General features: G+C 35.6%; 1 protein-coding gene across 1 annotated transcript in view; it reads right to left on the bottom strand.

The window, feature by feature from the left end:
* Positions 1–1,829: 1,829 nt before the first annotated feature.
* LOC100368357 (guanine nucleotide-binding protein G(i) subunit alpha-like) overlaps positions 1,830–27,461 on the bottom strand; it is a 48,785-nt gene continuing 23,153 nt past the window's right edge. Inside the window, exons 3-7 of the mRNA XM_002730488.4 lie at positions 25,603–25,744; positions 9,460–9,746; positions 7,344–7,473; positions 5,572–5,725; positions 1,830–3,840 (exon numbers count right to left, since the gene is read on the bottom strand). Coding sequence (XP_002730534.1) covers positions 3,650–3,840; positions 5,572–5,725; positions 7,344–7,473; positions 9,460–9,746; positions 25,603–25,744 — 904 coding nt within the window. The 3' untranslated portion in view covers positions 1,830–3,649. The remainder of the gene's footprint in view (positions 3,841–5,571; positions 5,726–7,343; positions 7,474–9,459; positions 9,747–25,602; positions 25,745–27,461) is intronic.

Raw genomic sequence — 27,461 nt, 5'->3', positions numbered from 1 at the left:
ACTTTGCAGTATCCTCGTAACAACCTCATATTCATGAACCAAACATAGAATGTTTGATATCAAAACAAAATTACAATTTTCCTTAGATTAGAAATATCTCAAAAGAATTGTATTCCAGGAGACAATTACACAATGTAAATGCTTTACCTATTGGTTAATGTATATATACACTGTTTACCTGTTACGTATATTACGTAATAGGCTCGTAGAATTGTCTCCATTCAGCAACACTTACCGTCTTCTACGCCAACTGATAATTCTAAGAAAAACTAACTTGGTTAATGGTTCCAAAATGAACATATATTGTTTCTTCTGGTGAATAGGTTTGTTCCAGTACTGCCTGTTAAGGGTGCATAGTAGACCATGAATAATATATGTTATTTGTCCAGGATTTGCTTGTGCATTTCTAATTAGTCCCTGTGAGGCCGTGCTCATTACACTCCATTTAGAAATGTTCTTTCAGGACTGTCACGTGATGAGGAACACGCATGTCTGCAGTGGTGATGCGTTTGCCTTGGTGACGAGTTTGAATCTTGCGTTATAATGTATGTATCGTCGTTTTATTTTTTCCCACAAGTATTTAGTCATACTTCTTTCAGTTTGACCAACACTGGCCATAAATCCAGCAGTCCTTTATTAACATTGCTAACTCGAAATATGAAAAAATCTATTAATTTTCCTAAAAGAGTTGTATTATTAAGATTGTTTTATGTGGATACCGCAACTTATACACCCGTATTACTGTACTATCTATATGAAAACTTTGTGGTATCCTCATATTAACCACATACTAAAGGCTAGTGGTCGTCGCACAGTGTCCTGTTTGATATAGAACTCATAGCGACGCATACGATACGTGTAAAATACACTATTTTTTTACCTCAAATTTGAAAGCGCGTTGTACGACGGCCACCACCCTTTCGAGTAAAGTAATGAATGCAATACTAGACATGTCATTCGCTCACATTTCAACTGTACGCCGACCATTTATTCGCCGATCTGGCACTAACAGTCCATCATAATCACATATAATTGCTCTTCTTCTTCCAATATTTCAAATGTCGGGTGACTAACGAGAATGTTACTATGACGATATTTTCATCTCCGTTAATTTATCACTACTGTCAACAAATGTTCAGATATTTACTCTCAAACACCATAATTCAACAAAGTTGACAAATAATTGACATATAAATTGATAGCTTCGTTCCAATATCATCCGACATATTACGTAAAAATTATAGCGTTTGGAAATTACAGCGTTCGTTGCTGATTGTTTTATAATTGATTTTCTGTTAGAGATACTTCATCATTCCGCACAATTCCGGAGGGATGATAGATTGATATTAACGATTGCCGTTGATGTACATTGTGCAGTTTGCACACACAGAACAATTTAAAACAATTTGAAATTTGCACTCCATTGTAGCTGTTACATTATGTTGCAATACATAACCAAGATATACCGTGTCTTATTTTTGTAGTTACCGTAAACAAAAACGTATTTATTGCGATGAAGTAACATTATTTTAAAGATGTGTCAGGCATTGTGATCAATATATTGATTTTTACGATGAACAATTATTACAAATGATCATACATATATTTATTGTAATTATAATATATCGATGAATTCTTTTCAATAACTTTTTCAGGCAAAATCCGCGACGTTTGGTTAATCGAGGTTAAATAAACAGAATTGAAAGAATTATTTATACACCTACGAGTACCAGCATTATCTGATGATTAGGACTTTTCAGGATTTCTTTCCACACACTTAACAATTGTTTATATTTAGAGAATGAATTGTAATAAGAAATATCAAGAAATAAAGTAGTGCGAGTGACAATGGCTGTCTTTTTTATTATCAAAAAAAAATGCATGGCCATGTGACTAATTCCGCATTTCACAAAGCCAATAATGAAGACGTACAGGGGTACATATCAGACTAAAAATAACCCTGGTACTTTTGTTATGCAATACACTGATAATGTATACACAATTTTAAGGAAAATCTCTCAGTTTCCATTCTTTCATTAAATGACACATAGAAAGTATAATAAGACTGTCACGCGTGAATGAATGGATTACCGTCGCAATAACAATGTACGGTGCAATCACAAAAAAAAAAAAAAAAAAAAAAACGGGTGACGTCCACAGTTGCATCTCGACTGTTTTGTATTGAATACTCCCCCTATTTTCATAATGGGGGCGAAATATACGTGAAACAAATTAGCGATATCCATGTAGACAAGACAACAGTAATTTAGTAAAGTTTCTGCGATGAAATACCAATCGATATTGTTGATAATAAATAAAAATGTTACGCACTCGATGTCCGGGCTTACGAAAAACACCATATCGGAAATATGTCGTAAGACGACGTACGTACCACGCTGAATTGTAACGTTTATCATCGAACACAATGTGCCACAGTAGATATTCATATTGGTAACAGTGATATGAGTGTCAAATAGAGAAACAACTCGCAGCTGCTGTAATTCAAGTTACTTAAAACAATTCACCAGTTTAGATCAAAACGTACACTTAAAAGTCGCAAATATATAACCTGTATTGCAATTGAGATATTTCTCTTCACGTTTCAGGTTTTCATGACATTATATAAGTGCTGATAAAAGCCTAGTCAGCACAAAATATTATACATTATCATTGGCAATTAAATAGAAAACAAATATAATCTAGTAGTAGAGTAGTATATATAACGTATGCCTAGACAGAACAATTCTTGTCGTTGTAAATTAATTCACAGTAAGGGCATATCTAGCGCATTCACAAATATATTGTCAGATTACCGGGTAGTATTGATGAATGCATGACGGACAATTAGGTGGGAATGAGGCACGCGGTCAAAGAAATGTTTTCATCGTCCAACCATATATATATATGTATATTGGGTGATTCATTTGAAAAGGATAATATGCTGTTTATGACCAATTGCCGCTAGATGGTGAATGATTCTGTCTGGCATATATTGTCTGGAGACGTCAAATGTATCTACAGACGACACTGTTGAATATAACACATTGATGTTATGTTCGAGCTGTTCATTTGAAAGAAAGGAAAGTATCGTTAATCATATTTTCTTTATGTCCGAGTCCATAGAGCAGGATAAATTCGTCATAATCAGTTCCTACTTCACGTGGCTAAATTGCTTCGCAGACGTTCAACAAACGACTGATTTAAGGCGTGTATACTACCGACCAATACTCTCTATGCTGTATATCCCCACGCTTCTGACTAATCGAAGCAATACATGTGTAAATTAAGTTCAAAACTGCTATGAACGGCACATGGCGGTGATGCAATTGTATTCCACACAAATCACCTCTTGCTCGTGCGGTAACAAATAATATTAAATAAGGATGATAATGCAACAAAATAAAAGTAAAACTGAGTTCATTAAAATACCAACAGCAGCGTATTAAGGGTCATCCAGATATTGGTTACACGTGTAAACCACGACTTCGTTGTAGTATAACAATATGTCACGTGAACATGTTTTTGATGCTATATATAAATAAATATATACGATAGTAGTCGATTTTTTTGCTTTTTTCATCTCACTTTATGAAATTTCAACCACAACTCGATAATATGTAGCGTGAAACAAATTACCCACTCGAGAACCTTATTGTATCAAATGGCAAGCCTTCAAGGAGCTCCTAATAATGATATCAGTAACATCGTTAAATACGTGTTCTATATTTTTTGTGTCCGTTGCGCACGTAAAGTGTGAGTATATTTCCCGTGCCGGCTTCAAGTTGCACTCTTCAAACTTCGATTGGATGTACTCACCGGCCTCGTCGTATGTGTTAGGTCCTGTGGTGGAAAAGAGATGCAAACGAGATAAATCAATAGACTGTATGTATTACAGCCGAGGATAAAACAGCGTGTGCGTTGCAAGTGAGCCTGTGCGTCTGTAGACGCGGTAAAACACAGGCTCTCCACACGCTCTGTCTGTTTTGTTAATTACGGCCATTTCATACGCTTCGTACTCTAGCATCTTTGGTGCGCGTTCGTGACAAGTATTCATACAATCAGCACACATAGTCAAGAAAAGTATGAAAAACGATTGCGCTATTGTCTCCTACGTTGTATTTAATGAATTAAGCGGGAAGTGGTACCATTGAAGCTGGACTATCATTAAAGATCTGATGACAATGCACTCCAAAAAAATTTCTGAAAACTGGGCCCCCGCATAGCAAAGCAAACAACTGTGGAACATTGTTTTGTTATTATTGGTTGTTATTGGTGTCATTGTTTTTGGCAAAACACTGATATATTGTTGGCGTGGGAGATCCTCCGTGACATAGAAAATTAATAGAAAACGATACGATGTGGATCATTATAGAGCGTTCATTGCGAGATACCACGTTATACTTAGAATAGAACGTAATATCAAGACGAACAAAGGTCATAGCGTCGTCGTGACGTCAACACATCTAGTGAGATTCGACAAACGCGGGAGTATTGCGGTATTAGGATAACAATGTGCTATATGCATTTGGTGAAGGTCAGTTTTGATGAAGTAAGAGTATTGCAACGTCATACTCCCCTCCCTAAAATAAATTCAAGTTCAAAATCAAAATTAAATCATACTACTGGACAAATTGTTCACAAAAGGTTGACCGATTTCTGATGTTATAAACTATTATAGTAGTTTGAAAAAATATCGATTTCGCAGTGTTTATTAAGTTTTTGCTGAAGATGCGCATGCGTGACTTAACTTCGCAACGCCGACCTACGTCACAATATTGATTAAAACGCGATCACTCGAAACCTCAATATGAGCATCGTTATAGGAGATGATAAAGCTAAAAGCCATAAAAAAAATGGTTGCAAATATATAAAAAAAAATCCAACGAACTAATCCAGCGTTCTCTTATATGATATTGGAATATCGTTGTCGAATATGATAAAAAAAGAAATACGATGTCACAAACAATTTATTGAAACACGCGTTAACAATTTGCGGAAATTGAAATCAGATGAATTACAAAAGTATATTGTTATTTCCACTGGTCGACCTCGCTCCCTTCTCAAGGTTGTTATTAATTTATGTCACATACCAGTATGCAGGCGGCGGGAGTGACCCCAGATCCTTGGATACACCGTATTGGGTTGGAAAATATGTGCACATGACAGAATTGTCAAATGTTGAATTTATACACTGACCTGTTATTTACATGCAAGCTTGGTATATGATGGGTGTTATACAATTCTAATATTATGAATATGACTTGCAAATATTAATTATTCTAACCGTGTACAAAATATACTAATTAGGTCAAACGCATAAATGAGGTCCCGTTAAATCAATTATTCGATCACGACATAAAATAATACAATGTGACATCGTTACTGTATATCAATGAGAGTTTCGCCGGTGGCGGCTGGCGGTGGCTGATTCTGATTCGAAATTAAAAGCACAGACCTATTCAAAGAAAAGTGTACGAGGAATAGTAGTGCGCATGCGCAATATATGCAGGCATGCGGTGACAAATAAATTTACATAAAATAGAAATTATCATAAATGATTTTGATATTTACCTGTATATTCAGGAAAACATAGTGTTAAGGGCGACTTAGAAATTTTCTCTTCAAATATATCCTTCTTGTTGAGAAACAAAATAAAGGACGTCTCCTCAAACCATCCGCTGTTCAGCGTGGATTCGAACAGTTTCCTGGATTCGAACATACGATTCTATAAACGAAGGTAATTGTATAAATCAGTCACAATACCTAGGGATTAAAACTAATATTATTCAACTAAACCAACAGAATATATTGCCTTCAATTAATTTTATTGCATACGACATGAAGGACATTCGAATTGTCGTACTATACGTATTTGCAAACCCACCAATACTAATCCTCAGCCATTCAGCGACCAATAGCGAAATAACTAAATGAATATATCGGAGAGGCCAGACATTTGCACCTTCTAACATTAACGCAGTTTCTCAACCCTCTGTCCGCCAAAATGTTGGTGAGACAATTTTGCTTATTTTTATGTATAAATTTGTTAATAATTTTGAACCAAATGGACATAATTTCTCATATTGTGTTGGTTTTAATTGTAAAAGGTGACACCAGTTTATTTTGATACTTTATTGATTGATAAGGCCTTTTGTACTTGCCGATAAATACATACTGCGCAGAACAAATCCTGATCTAGGTTAAGCATCAGCCTTTTCACAATTGATGTAATTCTGTTCTATAAATAGATCGTTATTTATGTATGTAACCACGAGGTTACGGCAAGACTGAATGCATCCTCAGAAGTTGAATGATACCCTCGCTATTGTATATGCAGGAAGTCAGCTGAGGTACATTTCTGGTTCCGAGCACACATGTGTATGCTCAGGTATATTATTATATCACTGGGCAAGTCGGATTGCTTGTGGCTCCCCGCTGCGAACACTGTAATCAATCTGTATCTAAACTACAATAAACCGCTGATCGTATTAGGCCGTGCTCTGCTTATAATAATAATGTGTAATGAAAAAAGTGCTGAGAGTATATACATGGCAACTCAAATGAATATGTTATTAACATATGAGTGATTGTCAGTGCAGAATCTACGAAACCCATGATGATTAATGCAAGCGCACGGATGAAACGTTTCCTTTTCCGGAATAGTTGATGTTTCATTTTACTAGCAAGGCCAATAGAGCCTCTTTTTCCATTATTTATTCCATATGTTCGTGTGTAATTAATATCTCAATACCTTCTCCTTATGCTGCTGATAGAGAGCGTATGCACAGCATTGTACAAATCCACACATTCTCTCTCGGCTTTTATCTGCCACAAACTGTGGGTTACAGTGAAGCAACAAGATCACTAGATATTTCTCGAAATTCGATCTAGAGAGAACTGACTTTCAGTCAAACACTAGATTGGTTTGGATTACGTCCCCTGGGCGTTTTCGTATGCTTAACTCCATGGAATTGAGCTGTTATCAAGTAACTAAGAACTGCCATTTTGTGCAAGATTCTGTTCTCTCTAAATCGGATATAGCGAAAATAGTCGTACATGCAAACGACCTCCGATACCACGTTAAGCGGAAGAGAGCGGCGAGGCCTGTTTTTACCTATGAAACAGCGTTCCATTTTCTCCCATCATTGTATCCATCGTTCCAAATACCACGGGAACATAGGTCGATCGAACAATGTACGAACTGTGACAGGAGAGGGGCATAAACAGGCCTCGTGGTTCTCTCGTTTCCAACAAGATTTCGGCGGCCATTTTCGTGTAACAGTAAAGATTGCGATTACAGTACACAATAAGAAACACAATAAACAGGTCATCAACATACTCACCATTTCTTCGTCTTCAGCCAACATTAGGTCATACTCGCTGAGTGCCACACAGAAAATAATCGCAGTAACGTCTTCAAAGCAGTGAATCCATTTCTTTCGCTGCGACCTCTGACCCCCTACATCAACCATCCTGTGACAGAAAAAAATGGGAGTTTTACAGAATAAGACAACGACATTGTAATAACTAGTATAAATATATATTTTCCTCAATATCTTTCAATACCTTGTTCTTAGTTTAATTTCTGGAGAATGTTTAACCTAAAAAAATGACACCCTTGACAGATGGAGAACGTACTATTGTTGTTTTATTCCATCCCTAGCTGTGTTCGCATAGCAACGCTATTAGGGAAAATCACTGTTGCCTTAATTGCTATTGCCATTAGCTCTAAGTAGCAACGGTACGAGTCATATATGTGTATACTCCACAGATAAATATCTGTAGTACGCATTTCGAGGAAAGATAGTTTGTATATATGTATGTAAATACAATGAGTCATGTATTGGGTGTAGATACATACACTTAAAACAGGTATATCAGTAAGAAGATGAAAGTGAAAATCTCACATGTGTACACAGTCAATTCATTCAAACACTTCACAAGCAACAAAAATGTTACGTATCAGGTGAACCACTTTATAACTTGTTATATAGCTATTTACAAACATATACCATTGATGAGTGGCATGCGGTTATTGAACCGGAGCTGATGCGTAATTATTCTGGATTTATATTGTTGTTCGAAGATTATATAACAAATACCAGAATTACAAGATTAAGTTTGCATACTTTGTCAAATATAGTATAAAAATAACATTCAGCAGAAGGTAAATCTGAACATGTGTTTATACCATACATTGTTTGTTCATATATCATTGTCATGTTCATCGACAAATATTCTGTTGTGGATTACAATGCTAATTTACTAAATATTTTTCCAAAAATATTTTAGGGGTCATACAGTTTTTGATCACGTGTTAATGCCTAGATTTATGAAATAGGCCGGGTATCCGTCATGATGTAGTAGTTTTTTATCCTATGTCATTAAATTAAAAATATGGCACACTATCTCCACTATACCAGGAACCATTGGTAAAAACATTGTTTTCAGAGAAATTAGGCTGAATACAGGTTTTAAAGGGGGGTCGTCACCTGCGCACGCACTGGAATTGAGTCCCAAGCGACGATAACAACACACGCTAAAAATGTAAAGGCTCATGTGAAGACGCAATGACGCAATGTTTGTAAGCAATGACACGCTATGGCCATCTGACGCATGCGCAGGTGACAACCCCCCCCCCCCCGCTTTAAGTCAACTTCAACTTGCAAAATAGATAGATACTTGTTATTATTTCATTTATGAGTAGTTTTGTAAAATGAATAGTAGGTAGATTTGCCAAATATATATAATCAGGTTGATTCTTCTCTTCGACGTAACTAATACCACTAGTTCATTTCTAAGTGTGTCTTATGAATTCTGTAAGGAATGGATTTGACATTGTGTTAAGTTGAATGCAGCGCCCTCAATGCAGTTGACGATACGATCATCAGATATTATCAAGTGAATGTATTGTAATGTGATTGTATCAAAATATCTCAAAATATCTACACCTCGTTGCCCTGTTTGTAACTCTTATACGCATGTACAAAATTGAAATCATTATAAATGGAACATAAACATTATTGATTCCACTGAAGGAAATTATTTTGTAGTTCGTGGCAAACAAATACTTTTTGGTCCATCATCAACAAATATTTGGATTAACATTATACATTTAAGAAACGAATAATACATTTTTAATTTATTTAAAATACAATTTTTTTGGAGTTAACACCCGTTAATTGTAGTGTATAGGCTTTATTATTGTGCATTTAAAACATACCCGTGCTTCCCAAAGAAACAGATGCAATACCTGCAGCTACACAGAGCTACACATTATGTTATTTGTCGGTTCGGGGGTTAGAAATTCACTATCGATGAGAATTTCTCAAATATCTCCCCTTGCCATGATTCAGTCAAATAAACAGTTAAACATCGACGTACAATATTGAGAATTACTTCCATTACATGACATTTAGCGTCCATGTATAAGGCATACTGACAAAAAAAAATGCTTACTTGAAATGAAGTTTTCTAAACTCGAAATGTGTTTCCACGATACCGGTGGTTCTAACTCTACTTTTAAGGACATCCTGTTGAGTTGGCACATAGTCAGGCAAGGCTAAGCGTTCTATGGCGTTAAGGTAATACACAGCAGAGTCATTTAACTGATATTCTCTAGCCCGTGCTAGGCACTCCTGGACACCTTTATCTGCCCATAGCCGCTTAATGCGAACAACCAAATCTGGCCTCATGTAACCTTCTTCTACTTCGCCTGCCTTTGCGATTGTCCACTGAGCGTCTTTCTATAAGAAATAGAAAAAAAACAGTTAACTTGTTCCGATGATCTATAATCCGATTCATGCGGCAGTATGGATTGTTATTATAAGTAACTTTCAAATACTTGATACCAGAGATCAAAGGATTTCACCCGATTGATTGTTGTTCACAAACACCGATGTCATCGCCAGCTGGTTTGAATTAAAACAAGACGCTCTTTAGATTCTAGTACGAATCTTCTTCTGCTCGTGCTGTATAATTATTTGATCCTTGTATTCAGTGTAACATTGCATTAAATTGCAATACCCCATATCGTTACAATGCTTTACGTGCAGTGTCACATTAACGTTCGTCATGTCGAGCTAAAAACACACACAATTCCTTTGCGCAAACGTCAGCAAATAGCTACGCGTGTGACGATGTTTCTGTTAAATGGTACATACTAACCACATACAAAATACGGTTTGGGAAATAATAAATTAGTATATCCAAACAATTGAATGCATAGTTTCCTTGACACTTAGTTTAACTAGGAATAACCAGCTCGAAATTACAATAAGCATTTGTCTGATCTAGTGGGTTCTAACGAATCTATCAGATAATGAATTACCGAGCGATGTCATCGTCCTGAAAACCAATAGGTAACAATAATCAAAATACGAACAACATAATTTAATGCCAAAATTTAAATATTATATTAGGAAAATAATGTACATTACATTTATATTTTATGGTATATATATACCCCAGTTACTCCTATATATTATATATTATATATATGTTCGCGGTCTTGAAGGTTCTCTCTAAAGATTATGAATTTTACTATCGATTTTGTATAATTTTGTTTCTATATTTAAAAGAAATACATTAAACGGAGAACCATGCAATCAACTTGAAAAGCTTTACCTAACGTTTTCTGAGCCATTCCTAATCCATTAAAAGACAAAATAAATGTGCCCGTGGGCATAAACATTGATAATTATCTCAGAAATTCTGCCCGATTTGCTAATTTATCGGCACTGTGTCTCATTTTATTGTATCAAATGGCAATGTTCAGATGTCTCAGCCAATTTGCATATCCGAAACCATAAGGGTCACGTTTCGATTATAACTAACAATGTCCCAAGAACGCCTACAACCAGAACAAACGTAATTATATATACTGCTGGAACCTAAAAGCTTAGAATAACCTTCCTTCCTGCTGGGAATTCAAATTACATAGAAACATCTCAAATATACGCGGTGATTGAAGTGATCAACGATATGCTACAATTACCGTTTTTTGGTATCCATTTCAATTTGCGAAACCAACACTTCCGTAATTATCGTATCGACCCAAGGCAGCATGGACAGCTCTTAGCGTTACGAATAATCAAACGCAGGGAATGTTTATTTAATGTACCTCGTTTACAATAATTGATACGTGCAAATGAGGTGATTCAAGGTTAGGTCGATTATCGTTTCATAATTTCAACATAAATTGCGTGTTGAAACGCGCAAGGCAGGATAATTACATATTGGGTTTTTAAGGGATTTTTACCACATGCAAATGCAATGCCGCCAGGTTTGAAAAATGCCACGTACAAAGAAATATAAAAACGCAATCAAACGATTAGATTAATTGACCTGCGCAGAATCGCGGTCGGTTTGACGCTCACACTCTAAGGCTACTTACTAGTATCAAGCTAGTTACGGATCTTAGATATTTTTTCGGAAAACTTTGGTTATATTTCCGCTAGATATTTGTAACCCACCGGCAATATATATAAATAATGGAGTGTACTGATATATCCAACTTGGGTTCTGTTCGTACGTTATATATGCCATGCGACAGGGAACATCCTATTACGCATTTGCCGAAATCAATATTCTCATCATGGTTCCCGACGTCTTTAGGTCAGACTGAAACCTTTAATGTTCTCCAGACAGAACAAATGGACTATAATATACAGTATACCGCCATTCCATTAGATGAGGAGAAATGAAGGTTATTTCAATCAAAAAAAAGAAAATAACGTCTGAAGCAGAAAGTTGAGGAGAAAATGGGATCATAGAATGAGGCATAATAATACACTATTTGAACGGATAAATGTTGTTTTAAGAGGTTTGCATTTCAAGGACGCATTAGAACATACAAAACGATGCTGTATATGTATGCACGGAGTACGTTATGCCCGTTGGCGTTGTATCTTTCGAGGTTCGTCTGTCCCCACCGCAGCTCTTAGCATTTGTAAACACTATTCGATTAGACGGACTCCCGCTACCTTTTAACTCCCGAAGTCGATAACAATCGGCGTTCATACGAAATGTTTCTTGTTTGCTGGGGCGAGCACGACGAAATACGGGGGATAACTATTAAAGTTTTTTTATTTTATCAGCTCGAAGCCAAAGAACTAGAATTACACGACTTTTTTTATGATCTGCTTTCTGGGTCCGTCGTACCCACGATGCTTTGCGCGACCCAAATTTAATACGTTGCATAGATAAATAAATTATGCCATTTTTAAAAATATATTTACAGGCATGAGAATGAAGCTAATCTTACGTCAGCAGTAAACTCGTTTTATTGTGTGAGCAGGTGTACTAAATTACACAATGTCGGCACTGAAAATATGGTGCATGTAACAGTTAAGTTGAATTTATATTGAAATGTGGAAATGAGGACTACAAACGCAAAGGCTCATGGGTGAACGCTTGTTTGTGAACAATGACACGCTATTACCATCTGACGCATGTGCAGGTGACGACTCGCCCGCTTTAAAGTATTGTGACCACACATGAAATTGACTTCACAAAATATGCCCCGTGTTTCCGGGTAATTGATGATCACCCACATGTGAAGTACGTGATGTATATTTCGGTGACACAAAGTCTACCGTTTGTCTACAATGTTACGAAACTGACAACCATCAACACAATGGTTATACATTCACTAATAAAGTTAGAAACAAGTTACGGAAGTATATTAGCATTCGAAAGTTCATTTTTGTTCGAGGTTGTAACACAACGAGTAACACGGCGAGTATTCCTACAGCCATACATTTATTGGATTTAAAAAAAAACATGTTTAATGCTGTTGTTCGATAATTCATACTATAGACCCACTGGGATTGTAACTATATTGCTCTTACATGGCACAAAGTACTGTATTTGATAGATGACAAATCAAAAACACGAATGCGCATGTGCATTGATTGTTGTACGCATCAAAACAACCGTGGAGCATGCGCACCAAATAATGTCATTATTTCTTCGAACAAGAATTCAGATCTGTTCTATAAGAACAGCGTTTTCATGTCATATAAATCATAATCCAATGTATTTATGAACTCAATATTAAAAATTACATATTCTCGTTCAGATACCATCTTTAATGAATTGTCCGTGGCAACGCCGTGGATCCAGTGCTAGGTAAGTCCGCAAACTGCTATGCCAATACGTCCCTCATGTAATTCCGTTATTATGATTCGAAAAATGACACTTACTGTGTAAAATGAAACTACGTGATACTAGACCCTTTAAGTGGAGTTGAATACCTTACTCACGGCGTATGTTTGATTTTGCCATCCTTATCGTCCAATCGTGCTGCATATTAGCTTAATTAAAATGGATGTACCGGTTAAAAATAGAATAACGGTCTGACCTTCACCCCGAATTTGATAGTCTCGTACGCGGTGTGTCACGAATGAACCTGGTTACTTGTCAAGACTGCCCTAATGACATCGTGGAATTACAATGTGACAATACTATACAACATTTGTTCTACTCTTTCAATTTTGACAGAGTTATATTCGAAATTACTCGAATTAAGTTACTAGCATAGGTAGTGAACAATATATGGTGAATTTTCAACGCAAAATACCCGAAAACCGACAATTGTTTGGGGTAAGTTTACTAGCGCATGTCGTCAAAAACATGAACATGATAGTAAATTACTCAACGAAATATTACCGAAAATGAGATAAAAGCTAAGTAAACCGTGCGTTGAGTTTAGACTTTTTTTCAAGCGAAGGATTTTGTAATAAACAACGTTATTGTTAATCGCTGATTTGGGGTAAACCGCCTACTAATTTAGCAGTAAATTTAATTAAAAATTCGAATCGGGTCTATTTACCGTATGTATTGTACTATAGACTAATTGTATATTAATATTCAATAACCGATATAACGAAAACATATGAACAGTATTTACATTTTCAGCTGTTAACCTATTTTTCGTTCTCTGTTAAATCTACAGAGTATTATTGTATTGCAAGTTGATATTGTTTGAATCGCTACTGAATCAATAGGTTACAACATGTTTCGATGTGAACGTAACTAGATATGTACTAGGCGTACATAGACCACGTCTACATAATTACATTTAGACAGATTTAGATTCTTTTCAGTCTTTTAAATTGTTTTTCTTTAAATATATGTAATTTTTATTTAATGGCATTGCTGTTCTGACGATTGTTACAGTCAAGACTGAACAAAAGCGTAAAACGAAAAGTTAAAATTAAATGAAAAAAAAATCAGAAAAAAATAAAGAAATTAACAAAATAACCACATATTTGGAGCACTGGCTTTTAGCAGAATTGACAAATTCTTTCTCTTGATCTTCCGACATGACCACTTCAACTCAAGTATTGGGGCTTACTCTATTATTTAATAACTGACATTCCCCATACATGCGTTGGTTGCCATAGAACCGCAATTGCAAATCAATATAATTCATCAAATCGCCCACGTTAGCTGACACCCTACACATTCCTCCAGTATTTATCACACCACCATCAACGACGTTGCCATGGTTATTCAATGCTTGTTTTCATTAGCTTCGTTGCCGATGCCACCAAGAATTCCCGTTCATCATTCGCTTGCAATCATTGCAGTCATACTCGAAAACTTAAATATTATGCGTACTTACAATTTGTGTAAAAGCAGGGTTGCTTAAATTCCATTTAACATTAATTGATAAAAGCTGTTATTTTTCAATTGTCCGAATGTGTGCGATACTCGTGACTCTTCTTGCAGTTCAACATGTTCGATATTTTAATTAACGGCTGATATACAGAGCTTACGCGCTAACACGATTAAAGTAAATTAATTTAAACAGGTTGCAGAGATTACAAAACTGCCAGGGAAAAACTATGTTTTGAATATTCTTCATATAATATATGGTGACATGAAAAGAAGTGAGGTTGGATAACAATAATCCCAGTTTTCGAGATTCGATCAATGTTTTCAGTTTGATTCAGACTGTACTATCATTTCTATATTATGCAATTAAATTAAATTATTAATGATATAATAAAGAACATAATTCTTGCATATACGGGAATGATAAATACAAGTGGTGCGAGGTAAAAAGCAAGTCATTGACTTAGGTACAGACTAAGAATAAACGCCATTATATTTCTTCGTAATCCGTATATAAGTCATCAGTTTACTACGGGGATGCAATGTTCGATAATGGCTCACTCAGCCACGGCACTCTGGATTTAATTGGAACAGCTAACATAATAACAGCTAGGTCTATGACACACAGTTGGTATTTGCTTACTACCTAGAGGTGGTTAACCTTTAACAGACAACCGTTAATGGTCTACGGAGTGTTAAATAACATTTCACACCTTATGATTGCAGCGTACTCACACCTGCCGTTAAAACTATGATATCAGTGCAGGGTAGCTATCTGTGACAAAATTATAATATCTAGACTTATACTTCTTGCAATGCAGAAATCCGTGAATGCCTATTATGTATAAATTATTTCGCTGTCATATTTTACTATGTAAATAGATTTCTGTTCCAATATGGCGATGAAAGCATCTAACGGTTGCCGGAATATGTACTTGAATAACGAACACTGACCGACTCGCTGATTACGCCATTGGTTGAAAAGGAAACAAGGTATCAACTCACGCGTAAAAATAAAGTGAAACGATTATGAACACATCGTAACGAATTAACGTCAAATTGTTTGATTCTAGCACATAAACCCCGCAGTACGTCGGAATCGTTATTCTGTATCAGAAGTTAAGACACGCCCAAAGCTGGGAGATATCGCCATCGGTATGCCCCCATCTCCCCGGAGTAGTACATGCAATCTACATTTCAGCTGAGTTCTGTGGCTATAAATAAAATAAGACGCATTAATAGAGCGTCTCAAATTTCTCTCAATTACAGAAGCGACCTGAAAATCATTTCTAACGGGTGACCCCTTGCTTTTTTCAATACAAACTGAATAACACTAAGCAAAATAGTATGACCATTACGAATACAGGTCATAAACAAGACCGACCCAATTCACCGCCGACAGACTTTTATCGACACAAGAGTATGGGGGCATAGACTATTAGGTCACAAAGGCCACGGATGTTTATCATTAGAAAATCAATATTTGTTAACTGTGAATGACTAATAATATATCATGTGTGCTCACTTCACAAAAGCGATACCATGAGTTATTGATCGTGCGAGTGAACATAGATAAAACAGTCTTCGAAGGGTTTCGGCACACAGTCGCGCAGAACAGAATGAATACTATCGTTTTTCAGGGTCAGCATATGATGTAATTCCAATGCAATGTTGTCTAATAATCATATGAGTGGATGGCAATTCGCTGGGTAATGTGAACAGATCTAAGCAGAAAAAAATTGCAGCCGTGCAGTTTTTGTTGTTATCTTAGCTATCAGTAGTGTTTTTCATAAACATATTTAAGTGTCGAATTTGAACAATTAAAAGTGAATGTGGGGGCTGAAAATGCTTACCAAGTTCAACCCAGTATACTAGTATGTAAATTATATTCGATGAGAAGTTCGGTTGGGATAGCTATACAAATGTTATACACACCAATCCATTGAACCTTTTGTGTTAATGCAAATGAACATTATTTCACTGGCATCAATTGTGCGTTTGTTCAATTATTTTGCATTTTTGTCAGACTCTTGTAAAAAGGTTGTTAATCGCAATTTGTGGCCCTGGTGTTTCAGGGAGTGCAACATCAGCTTTTTGTATAAGTCGGCTTCGAAACGTTTCCAAAAAGTTGACAATGTATATGTGTGTTCACTGAAACACCACGCCCACTTGTGTGATTACTATAGTTAACTGGACAATACACATATGAAACTATCAATGTAGTAGTTCAAATCTACTAATCATTTAAAAATCTTAAGATCATATCATTATCTATTACCACTGCTGTTTTATGTTGACAAAGTTTATGATCCGGATTAACAAAACTTTTTGGATAGCAGACCAATCTTTATTTTCAACTACCCCGGTACTTCGTACCTTCATACTAATTGTCTAAACATTACGATAGAGTATTAATATATCAGACAAAAGTCAAACAGACAACAAAACAATAATGCCAAAATCAAAAAAGGAGACCAATGTCAGATGTGAAGAAAATTCGGAAATAATTCTAACATTTGCAGTGACGGAAATAAAGCTACATGTAATGACATTCAATTCTGAAAGTGAATTGACTAAAACCAGATTATAGAACATACTATTTACATGAAATATGATTGAATTCATTTCCTCCGTGCATTAAATAATCTGTCTGGTATATTAAATTCATACTTAAATACATAAACACATAAATACATAAATACAAACTGAACATCACTCAGAAGAGATTCCAGCCTGCGCTGGATTTCATCAATGCCAATATCAATATGTATATGGATATCAACAATTAAAGCAATATTTTAGGCCATATGGCTGCACTTATTTTATTAAGTTTTTATTTCAGCCCATCCCATAACTCTGTACGTTATTTGTTTATATGTAAATTGTATGTAGTAAAATTACTAGCAGTATTATGCATTAATTTGGAAGTGTAACTACTCTGTTTTTTGTGTGTTTCTATCATCTGCGTAATTATTATTATTATTATTGGTTATGCATTAAAGTTAAAAAAGAAAAACGTTTAATAATTTGTTAGATCCATCAATTTTGTTAACGTCATGCAAATATTAAAATTAATTTGCACATGTATTGCTGCTGCTATTGTTGATGTCCCTGTGGATGTCCCTGATGTTGTTGTTGTTGTTGTTGTTGTTGTTGAACTTGTGAAAAAGGTAAAAAACATTCCCCTCAATCGAGGTGTACTACTTTGTTTGTATTTTCCTATAAAATACTGTAATGCAATTGGAATAAGCAGTCATAGGTTCCTTGCGGTTATGGAAAATGGATTACTGAGTAAGACTTGGAAAGATTTCCAAATGGCTGATCATTGAGTTCGTGATTGTTTGCTGAAATGGTTTATAGCATTCATCTGTAGCCACCGGCATATCATCCAGAACGAATCGCGATTGGAAATTGAAACGAATCGTGCTTCTGATATGGTTGACAGGTATGTGGCCTTCCACAACTCTAACACAACAACATGGTCGTGTTTACCGTCCTTGTTCATATGAGTTATAATAACGATGCACCCAGATATGATTCCATACATAGAAACGTGACAAACTGAAACAAATATGCAGATTTTAAGTTTCAGAAATATTTTCCTTTGTTGTGGGAACAAATATGCCACACAGTACATCGAATATACCGACCACATACAAACTCCTTCTTATTGGTCTCACTTGTAGGTTTGAGGATTACATTAGTACATTCATGTAAACCAAATGGCAAACGCCCACACCATCCATCACAGCATGGTTTGTGAAAAATCCAATGTTTTTATCTTGGTCAGTTAAAAGTCGCTAGCAATCACTTTAATGAAACGGAAAGCCGGTCTAGCAAAGGCTAATTTACTTATACCGTGTAATCTGAAATTGACGTTTAATTTTCTACGATGTACCTAATCACTATCGTGCATTTCGACGTACTGCGATTGCACTAACTCGCACACAGCGGTCAAAAATAGCTGCTCATTTCTTTTTGTCTTACAGGCATTGATTGGAATCGAACTCATCATTGCCAATGCACGATAAATTATAATTACGAATAATGCTTATGGATGATCACAATGAAGGATTTAAATTTCGTGATGCGATTATTATACTCAGAGTAAATAGCACCATTACATGCCTCCTAGATCTCTGTCAGAATCGCTACGAAATTCATATGTATATTTAAGGAGGGTTAATTTGTGTAATCATTGGACCAATATACAAATGTCTTATAACTCTGCCTTGTTTAAAGTTCAAATTAACTTTAATGCTCCGAGAAGAGTGATATCTATTTGAAAGTGTTTCATACGTATATGAAGGAGTAACGGATCGTCGGAAATAACGTCATTGCATAATTAACTTTTTCACTTCACTTTTCACTTTTAAAATCATCGAGAGATATATGCCGCTTGTTTCAAATTAATATCACATTTACACAAGCTAAGATTTGAAAGACATAGAATATAAAATATAGACAAATATATAACACGTGACGCGAAATAGTAGCTCTCGACCGCGTCAGAGCGCATGACCAATGTAACAGACGCGACAGATACATCCCAAAAGACGTTCAATGGATCATCCCAGATTCTGTGTACATGTATATTTGTGCACAATTTGTCGTAAGGATATTCTAGTTACTGTATTGTTACTGTAGTTAATGTTAGAAGAATTACAATTTTACATTTTTATCCATATCTAATCTGATTTATTACTGAATACTGAATATTACTGAATGGTAATCCTACGTGTTCAAAGATGACAACTTATATGTTTGGTGTCTAAATTTGTATACTTGCATTTATTTTAAATAATTAGGAAAAGATACACACTGGCATATAATATCAATATTTATTTATTTATTTCACTGAGCATTAAATTGTTTGTCAAAAAAGATTTCATAACCAATTCGAAAATCAGTGTAGCATTCCAACCATTCATTAGCGATCAATAATATGTGTATAGTTTTGTTCTAATTCATTTTGTTATTGTGTTTTGTTCTTCCAAAATTGGAAACCCAGCTTCGATCATACGTAGATTAAATGTACGAGAGAGAAGAAGATTACTCCTATTTATTGAGCATTAGTTAGATTTTAAGATACTAACTACTTCTGAGAATGGATTTGGGCTATGTATACAAATAAAAAGCCCAGACACTATCAGATGTCTTTTTAAGATACAACAGTATAAAGTGGCTATAAAATAGAGTTCAGTAGGTAACCCCTCGGGTAGATATAATTATGGTATGGAATGGTTTTTACATACACATAGTGAAATGAACTTGTTAGTATGAGTTGTTTCATTTCTCCAATATGAATACCATGTTCTAAGTACAGAACGGAAAAATTAAATAAATTGACGGCATGTCCTTAATATCTGACATGTTTCATATATGCTTGGTTTCATGAAAACGACACAGGTCGGATGCACGTGCACTGATTTCGTAATTATATACATCTTGGTGAAGTCAGTGATTTAAATGCCAATGCGATAAACAGTGGTGCATTTCAGCCGAATACGTTCATCTGCATTCAAAACAAATAGAAGAAGACTGCGCAATAGTGACAGTATAAGTTAGCCACAATTCAGAAATTTGCGCTTATGATTTAACGATGTCTTCTTTTACGCAACAGCCTCGGTCTCGAACGCATGCATCAGAACAACATTCTAACGGTTTATTAATTCCTTTTAATCTATATTTCGTCTTGTATGTGTCATAGGCTCGGCTTGCGCATGCTCATTTAGTCACTGCAAGTATATGCACAAAACATTACACGCTATTTTGAAACTCATCTTGCTTTCGTGATATGCCTGTGAAATTTTACATTGGATTCGATTGGTTCGTGATCCGACAACAGAAACCACATGTCATGTTACACCCAAGAACCCTACGTCAAACATTGTCGAGTTTAATTGTGACTGGCGGCTATAATATATGAATTCTTTTACCTGCAACAGTAACGGATAAATCTAACACAAAGTCAGTAGAGAATGCCTTCATCAAAATAAAACAAAAACAAACAGGGTTGTTATTTTTGGCGTACGCTCAGAAATTCAAGATTAGTGTACATCGCAACTGTTACAGAATATTGTTATAATATAAACCTATCACGAGCAACCAGAGACATGACGTCATATACCGTAATTGATGCATATATAGTTAGCTTAGTGTAGTTACTTTTGGTGCAATCCAGTAGAAAGTCTTTGCAAAATGTTCTTTTTTTTCTGGAGTAAAGGTTTAATCACACAATCGAATCTATTGGGAATTCACTCTATGTCGGTCAACGTATATAAAATTGTGTTATCGATTTTACGCTAGAAAGAGAATAGAAACAAGAAAACGCAATTTTCAACATGGTTAGGAAAACAGATGGCAAAGGTGCATGATCTATTTATGGGGTTGTGCATTTACGCAAACATACGGAAATCTGCAATCTGAAATCTGTTTGTTTGAACGAATGAGATTATACAAATAAATAAATGAGATTTGTATAACAATTTGGCACCATATCTGTTGCACACATAGAGTGTGGGCAAATATACAGTACCTTTATATATCAGTAGTATAAATAGAATAAGTATATATCGGGTTATTTGTTCGTTGTCAACAGCATTTTACTATCTTAGAAATACAGAAAAGCAGTGTTTTGTGATGCACCAGGTTTATCTGTCAATGGAATCGACACAGTTGGTCCTGTCGAACACATACACATGCAAATCAATTGTTGATAAAAACGAAAGAAGAAAATATGGGGGAAATCTGATAATACCTATGTCCAAACGACTTTATCACTATCCATGCTTTCAAACAAATTACAGAAATGACACTCTAATGAAAAATAAATACAGCACTTATTCGTTAAGCTTATATAATTTAAATGCATACAATATTCCTGAACATCAATACAGATTTGTAGACGAGGCCATCGCGCTGGAAAAAAATCCTGATTCAATTGATGAAGCTGTAGATTCATAATCGTATGAGAAGTGACTCATCTGCTATTCAGATACCTAAATAATACCTGGGCAGACATTCAACAAAGCACATGATTCGAAATGTTCTTTCAATAGCTCCGGGGGATTCAGAAATCCTTCAAAAATAGCTCTGTTTGCCTCGTCCTAACAGAAACTTGTTTTTTGCCCGGCGGCGTCATGCGTGGGTGGATCGGTAGCACACAGTACAGTCGGGGACAACTGAATACGGCGTAATTCCCATAATGTCAGACCTAATCAAATAGTTTGTGGATATTACCGCGATTTATCACGACTACATTCGAGATTTTCTTTATTGGAACAAATAATCTGCAGTACACTTTGAATTATGTAAGAGAGAACTTCTCTTAAGGATAAAGTTGTACGGTGTTTTTCTTCAGGGTGGCCAGGTTGCGGTAAATGATCATGAGGGCACTCCATAGTTTTGAATTAATTTGGAGGCGCCTAACGTAATAGTAAATACATAATATGGACGTCAATTTCAAAAGACCTGATGATATATATGTATGATGTAAGTCCCACTGACGTATCTTGTGACTACAATAATTACAAGTTAAGAACATACATTCAATGTAATCGTATTACATTCTTTGGAGACACTATGATAGGGGAAATAAGATCATCTTCCTATCATGACGACACTGCGGCAATTTAATGCAATACACCAGCCGTACGTAGACCAGACAGCTGATCGCAGCTCAAGGGAGGAACGAAAGCATGTTATCAAATGTTGTAGATTAATTTGTCAATCCTGTGATTTAATCGTCGGCTGATTACATACTAATTGTTTCAACGGACGCTGACGTTAATCTTATTATAATGTGTCAGTAACGGCTTTTCAAATTGTGCCATCACGTATGCCAAGTATCAGACGTAATACACTAAAGATAGTATGACACAGATTATGGATAGTATATCAGGTTTCTGCTCAGCTCATCTATACAGACATCTGCTACACATAAATGCTCGTAAACATACAGTACCAACTGGATAATCCATTATGTATCGTAATAAAGTGGTAATTAGAAAAAAAAAACAAATAAACATTACGGAAATAAAATAACCAGTGTGTATACGAGTACAACTGATGTTTGTCGTCATTAAACAATTGCTATTACCTTCTCGCGTTACCCATAATGCACGTTGATCACAAACGGTCTCATTTTTTTTCAAGGCATGCGGAAAGGGAGGGTTGAATAGCTGTAAAAGTTCATTTGTTCAAAGAAAGAAAGGAAGAAATGGTAACGTATATAACGCTCTCGATAACGAGACCTCATGCGATATATACAGCTGTGCTACGTAGTATCGAATGTTGTATGTGACATCGACGTAGACACTCGTATTGCATGTATTACTATCGAGCGCATATGGAATACAAATTGAAATGGTCTCAATAAATCTGAGTAACACTTCACTAAGGTTTAAAGACTGTCACATTTTGCTTCCAAAAATATACACAATTGTGTGATCATGCTTCAAACAAATACCATAGCTTATGGGATTCTGGCTGTGAAATACAGTGTGCTAAGGGGGAGTTTTTTTTTTAAATGTAACCTATTTTACCTACAGAAAAAACGACAACGCAAATAGTTAGTGAACTAGGAAATAAACATCACTGACACCAGTCATATATCGGTGAATAATACTGCATTAGCCTCGTAAATAAAACAATACACCAGGCACAATTCCATTCGTTAAATCTTCGATTTTCCATAACAATATTAATAGGCGTCTGTCTAATTGCAGCGTATTCCTCGTAGCTATGGAATATAGAATGAACTCCTCTCACATCCGCCCTGTATAGTATTAGTATTCAAATCCAAAGAAAGGCAACTTATGAAACTCTACTGCTCCGATGAACTGCACATGTACTGACATGTTTCCAGAGAATTATTAATTGCTAACATCTTTACTCTGGAACTACATTAGATGTGAGGAAACGCCTGATGTGAAGAAACGTCACATCGGAGACTTGAGATCAATCCGAGAGTAAATTACATCACGCTGTTTTGTATCCCGAACACAATGCAGCGGAAACGCACCGGTACAAAAGTAAACGCTGCTCTCGCTTCCCAGGTATGTTGTGATTGTACAGAATTGAACGCACAGAATACTTTCTGTCAAAGCACGTCAATTTGTTTAACAAGTGATGGTACTGAAGTGTAATTCTCTTCCCGTTTTCAGACATTTAAATATAACATGTAAGTGTACTGTCTTGTCTTTGTGGACTTCTTTGCTTTTGTGACTTAAAACGCTATGTATCTACTGATTCAACATACAGTTTCTAAACCAATTTACGTCTCTTTCAAAGCGTGACAAAACGAAATGATACATATATGCATGTAGAATATACTTTATGTATTTATATAGAGATCGTTTCTCTTCTACCATTTTATTGTACCTTATATCTAAGGAACAAATAACTTTGACTTGTTAGTGAACTGCATGATGCTTAAATAACTGTAACATTGTCAATCTTCAATTTACGATGATTGGACAGCAAAACATACCTATTCTATTACACTTTTTATTTAGCATAATCACATTTTATTAGGCAGCGTGGCACCATGAGAAAACAACATAATGCTTCCAGATGAAAAAGCCCCACACATATAGGAGAATGCAATTTACATTTTGATATCACTTTTCATTCACCAGTATTATGTAGTCCACTATTTTTATCCTCCCGCAAAGAATTATGGGTAAAACATGACATCATGGTCACTGTTTTCATCTATAATTCCATAGAGTTATATTAATATTAAGATTACTCACATTACGTAATGATTTCAACCGAATGCCAAACCGTACGTGTCTAGACGACCCGGCGCGTTATCCAAACCATAATCAATTACATAACTGTGCTGTATTGAAATCGGGGAATTCAGAATTTGTCGTGGAATTAGAATGATTCTTTGCAAATGATCGCAAAGCGATCGTTGCCAGGCGACGTGAAATAATGAACGCGACAATGAAAGACCCATTCCTTGATATATATATGTAGGTAACTATACCACCATCGGTATAAATTTAGATGATGAATATGATCTAACAATTAACATAAAACATGTCTAATCCATTCATATACATGGGAGAAAATATAGTTGCCGCTAAATGGGTTTAGTTGAAGGTTGCATAATTCGCCAAAGTATCGGATGTCTAACACATATCATATTACGTAATGCTAGTTGATTTCTTCTTTTTATGGCTCTTTTCGCCTTCCCCGGAAAGCACGACTCGATGCATCCAGACGCCATCAATATTCCACGCCCCATACAGACACCGGGCAATATGGTTCTGGCAAATGACATGCATTTCCATAATTACCCCCGCATAACCCCACCGGTGCAGGGCTCATAGCGAATATACATTCAAGTTGCTTTGACACAAGCATATTAGTGGTGATAGTGACTCAGTTTGCCAGCATGTGCGCATCGCTACACACGCAGCCAAATCGATCCAGGGTAATGTCGTTGTCGATATTAATAGAGCTTTACAGACTTTTACATTCGTGCCTGTATATTATGCGGAGGATAGCATACTGAATATTATCCATGCACATTATGCAGGTTTTTTTCGCACACAATGTAAATGTGTGTGCTGTGCTATTTATGTCATGCATTAATTTTGTAATGTTACCAATATCTGTAATTTAATCACTCACCAAATGATGTCGGTCATTCGATGTATAAAACGACAGTTGTTAGGGTTGACTGTTGTATGTCAAGGAAAATGCTTCCGGTTACACCATTTTAAGTAAAACTTTATTCTGTTAGTTATTGTAAATGGAAGTGCACCATAAAATAGCCAAGACCAGAAACAATATACTGCATAACATAAGTGTGTACGAACCGTTCTAACCAGCAATCAGTACCTGGGTTGTTATGCGCGTTACGTGGCGGAAGCTCGAGCGTTAATTGCAATGCAACAAACAACAACAACAACAACAAACATTCTGGTATAACATTTTATGCAATAATAAAGTAACTGTACGTACCACTCTTGCTACATCTTCAAATTCAATACTAAGCGGCTCCATTGCGCGAATGATCGAGAGTAAAGACTGGATAGCGTTTCCATAAATGACAGGTTTGAATGCAAGGCAATCGTCTTTGGAAAATCCATCGTGGTGTATAATTCTGTCGAAATATCAAAAAAATACATGAGTTACGTAATTTGAATAGAGCAAAAAAGATCAAACATGTATGAACATATCGACTACTCGCATATATATATATGTATATATGTATATTTATCTATCAAAGTATTAATATAGCTCGAGGTAGCACTGTAACACATCTGATTATTATATCACAGTGTTCATTCAAAACACGCTTCTCAGTGTCAGGACCCTAATGTTATTTTTCTCCATTATGCTTACAGTGTTGCAATTATTGTTTTTATCTCGGATCCCGGGGAAATCAAATATAATACTGTGAAATACTTTATTTAAGCTGGAATTAAGTGTTTTGTGTGGAATTTATTTTCACTGATTTTTTATGAGTTGGGTGTAAAATAAAGGGAAAAAAGGTATATTCGCTTGATTTTATTTTCACTGAATCGTCCCTTCAGCGAAAATAGAGAAAATTGATTACAAGAAAAAATAAAGTATTTTACAGTATAATATAATGGTGACAATATGTGCACTGGTTCTACTAAAACTAAACATACATATAATTCATATATGAACTATTGGTTGAGGATATAATCGGTTTATAGATAGTCCGTCTATTGAAATATGATGGGTAATTTTAATCTTAACTTTGTTCTGTGTTAAAATGTAAGTCGATCTGTCAATATATTTAAGTGTACAAATCGGATATAAGATATAATGTTTTCTATCTGACACAATATACGTAATACAAACAATTTCAAGTGTTATTGTCAATATCAAGCACATTAAAATACTAACATTAAGCACCATGCTCGTCAATGTGTCGCTGTGTTTACAGTCGCAGAATTCTCTCTAAAAGCAACTTGAGATTATAAGGAAGAAAATATGAAAATGCGTTCTCAAGCGTGAAAAGAAGTGGGAGTATATTTCCGGGAAAACGGATGAAAGAGAAGTCAAACCAGGCGTGGTAGTCTTTAATGATGATAGGATATTCGAATAACCATTCGAATGTTAATTGTGTGTTTTAATAGAAACATGTAGACTGTGCTCGCCAGTCGCTTACCGATATGTGGGTGTGTACAGAGAAGTACGCTGTTATAAACAATATAATCAATTGTATTTTAAAAAAATATAATATATTGAATGTGATTACATTCAATTGATCTGTTTGTTGGACAATTTGAGAAATATACTTTGTTATCGAGAACGGAATGGGGATAAATATGCTCCAGTTGCTAGGATACTTTTCCCCGTGGTCAACGTAATCGAGTTTGAGAATGATATGTCGCAGTAACGTGATGTGACCAAACTTGAAAATAATTGCATTAAATAATTGAACCAATCAGCATTTCTATTCTGTAGGAAGTCAAGCTGGTAACCAAATACGTTTGCTTATTATCGGGACATTTTCTCAATTACATCAAAGGCGAAATTCAATGTCAGGACAGCACGACCGATCTACTATATCACGTGACATCCTTAGTAAATCGCGATAGAATTGTTCAAATGACACGGGAACCACAACATTATATGGGTACATGTGGGACAAGATAGGCAACGTTTATAAATTTGAACGAGCGCTGTGCGATGACGGTGTCGCTTTAAATATGGTTCACGCCACAAATACGTTTAACTTGAAAAATACAGCTATAACCAGTTACCCTAATACGAATATGAAACAAACAATATTACAGGCATGCTAAATTCATCACAGAGTACATCTGCCACCAAATAGAGAGACA

The sequence above is a fragment of the Saccoglossus kowalevskii genome, chromosome 3 (genome assembly GCF_978046115.1).
Source record: "Saccoglossus kowalevskii chromosome 3, keSacKowa6.1, whole genome shotgun sequence".
Taxonomy (NCBI): domain Eukaryota; kingdom Metazoa; phylum Hemichordata; class Enteropneusta; family Harrimaniidae; genus Saccoglossus; species Saccoglossus kowalevskii.
This window is presented reverse-complemented; position numbering and strand designations above follow the sequence as displayed.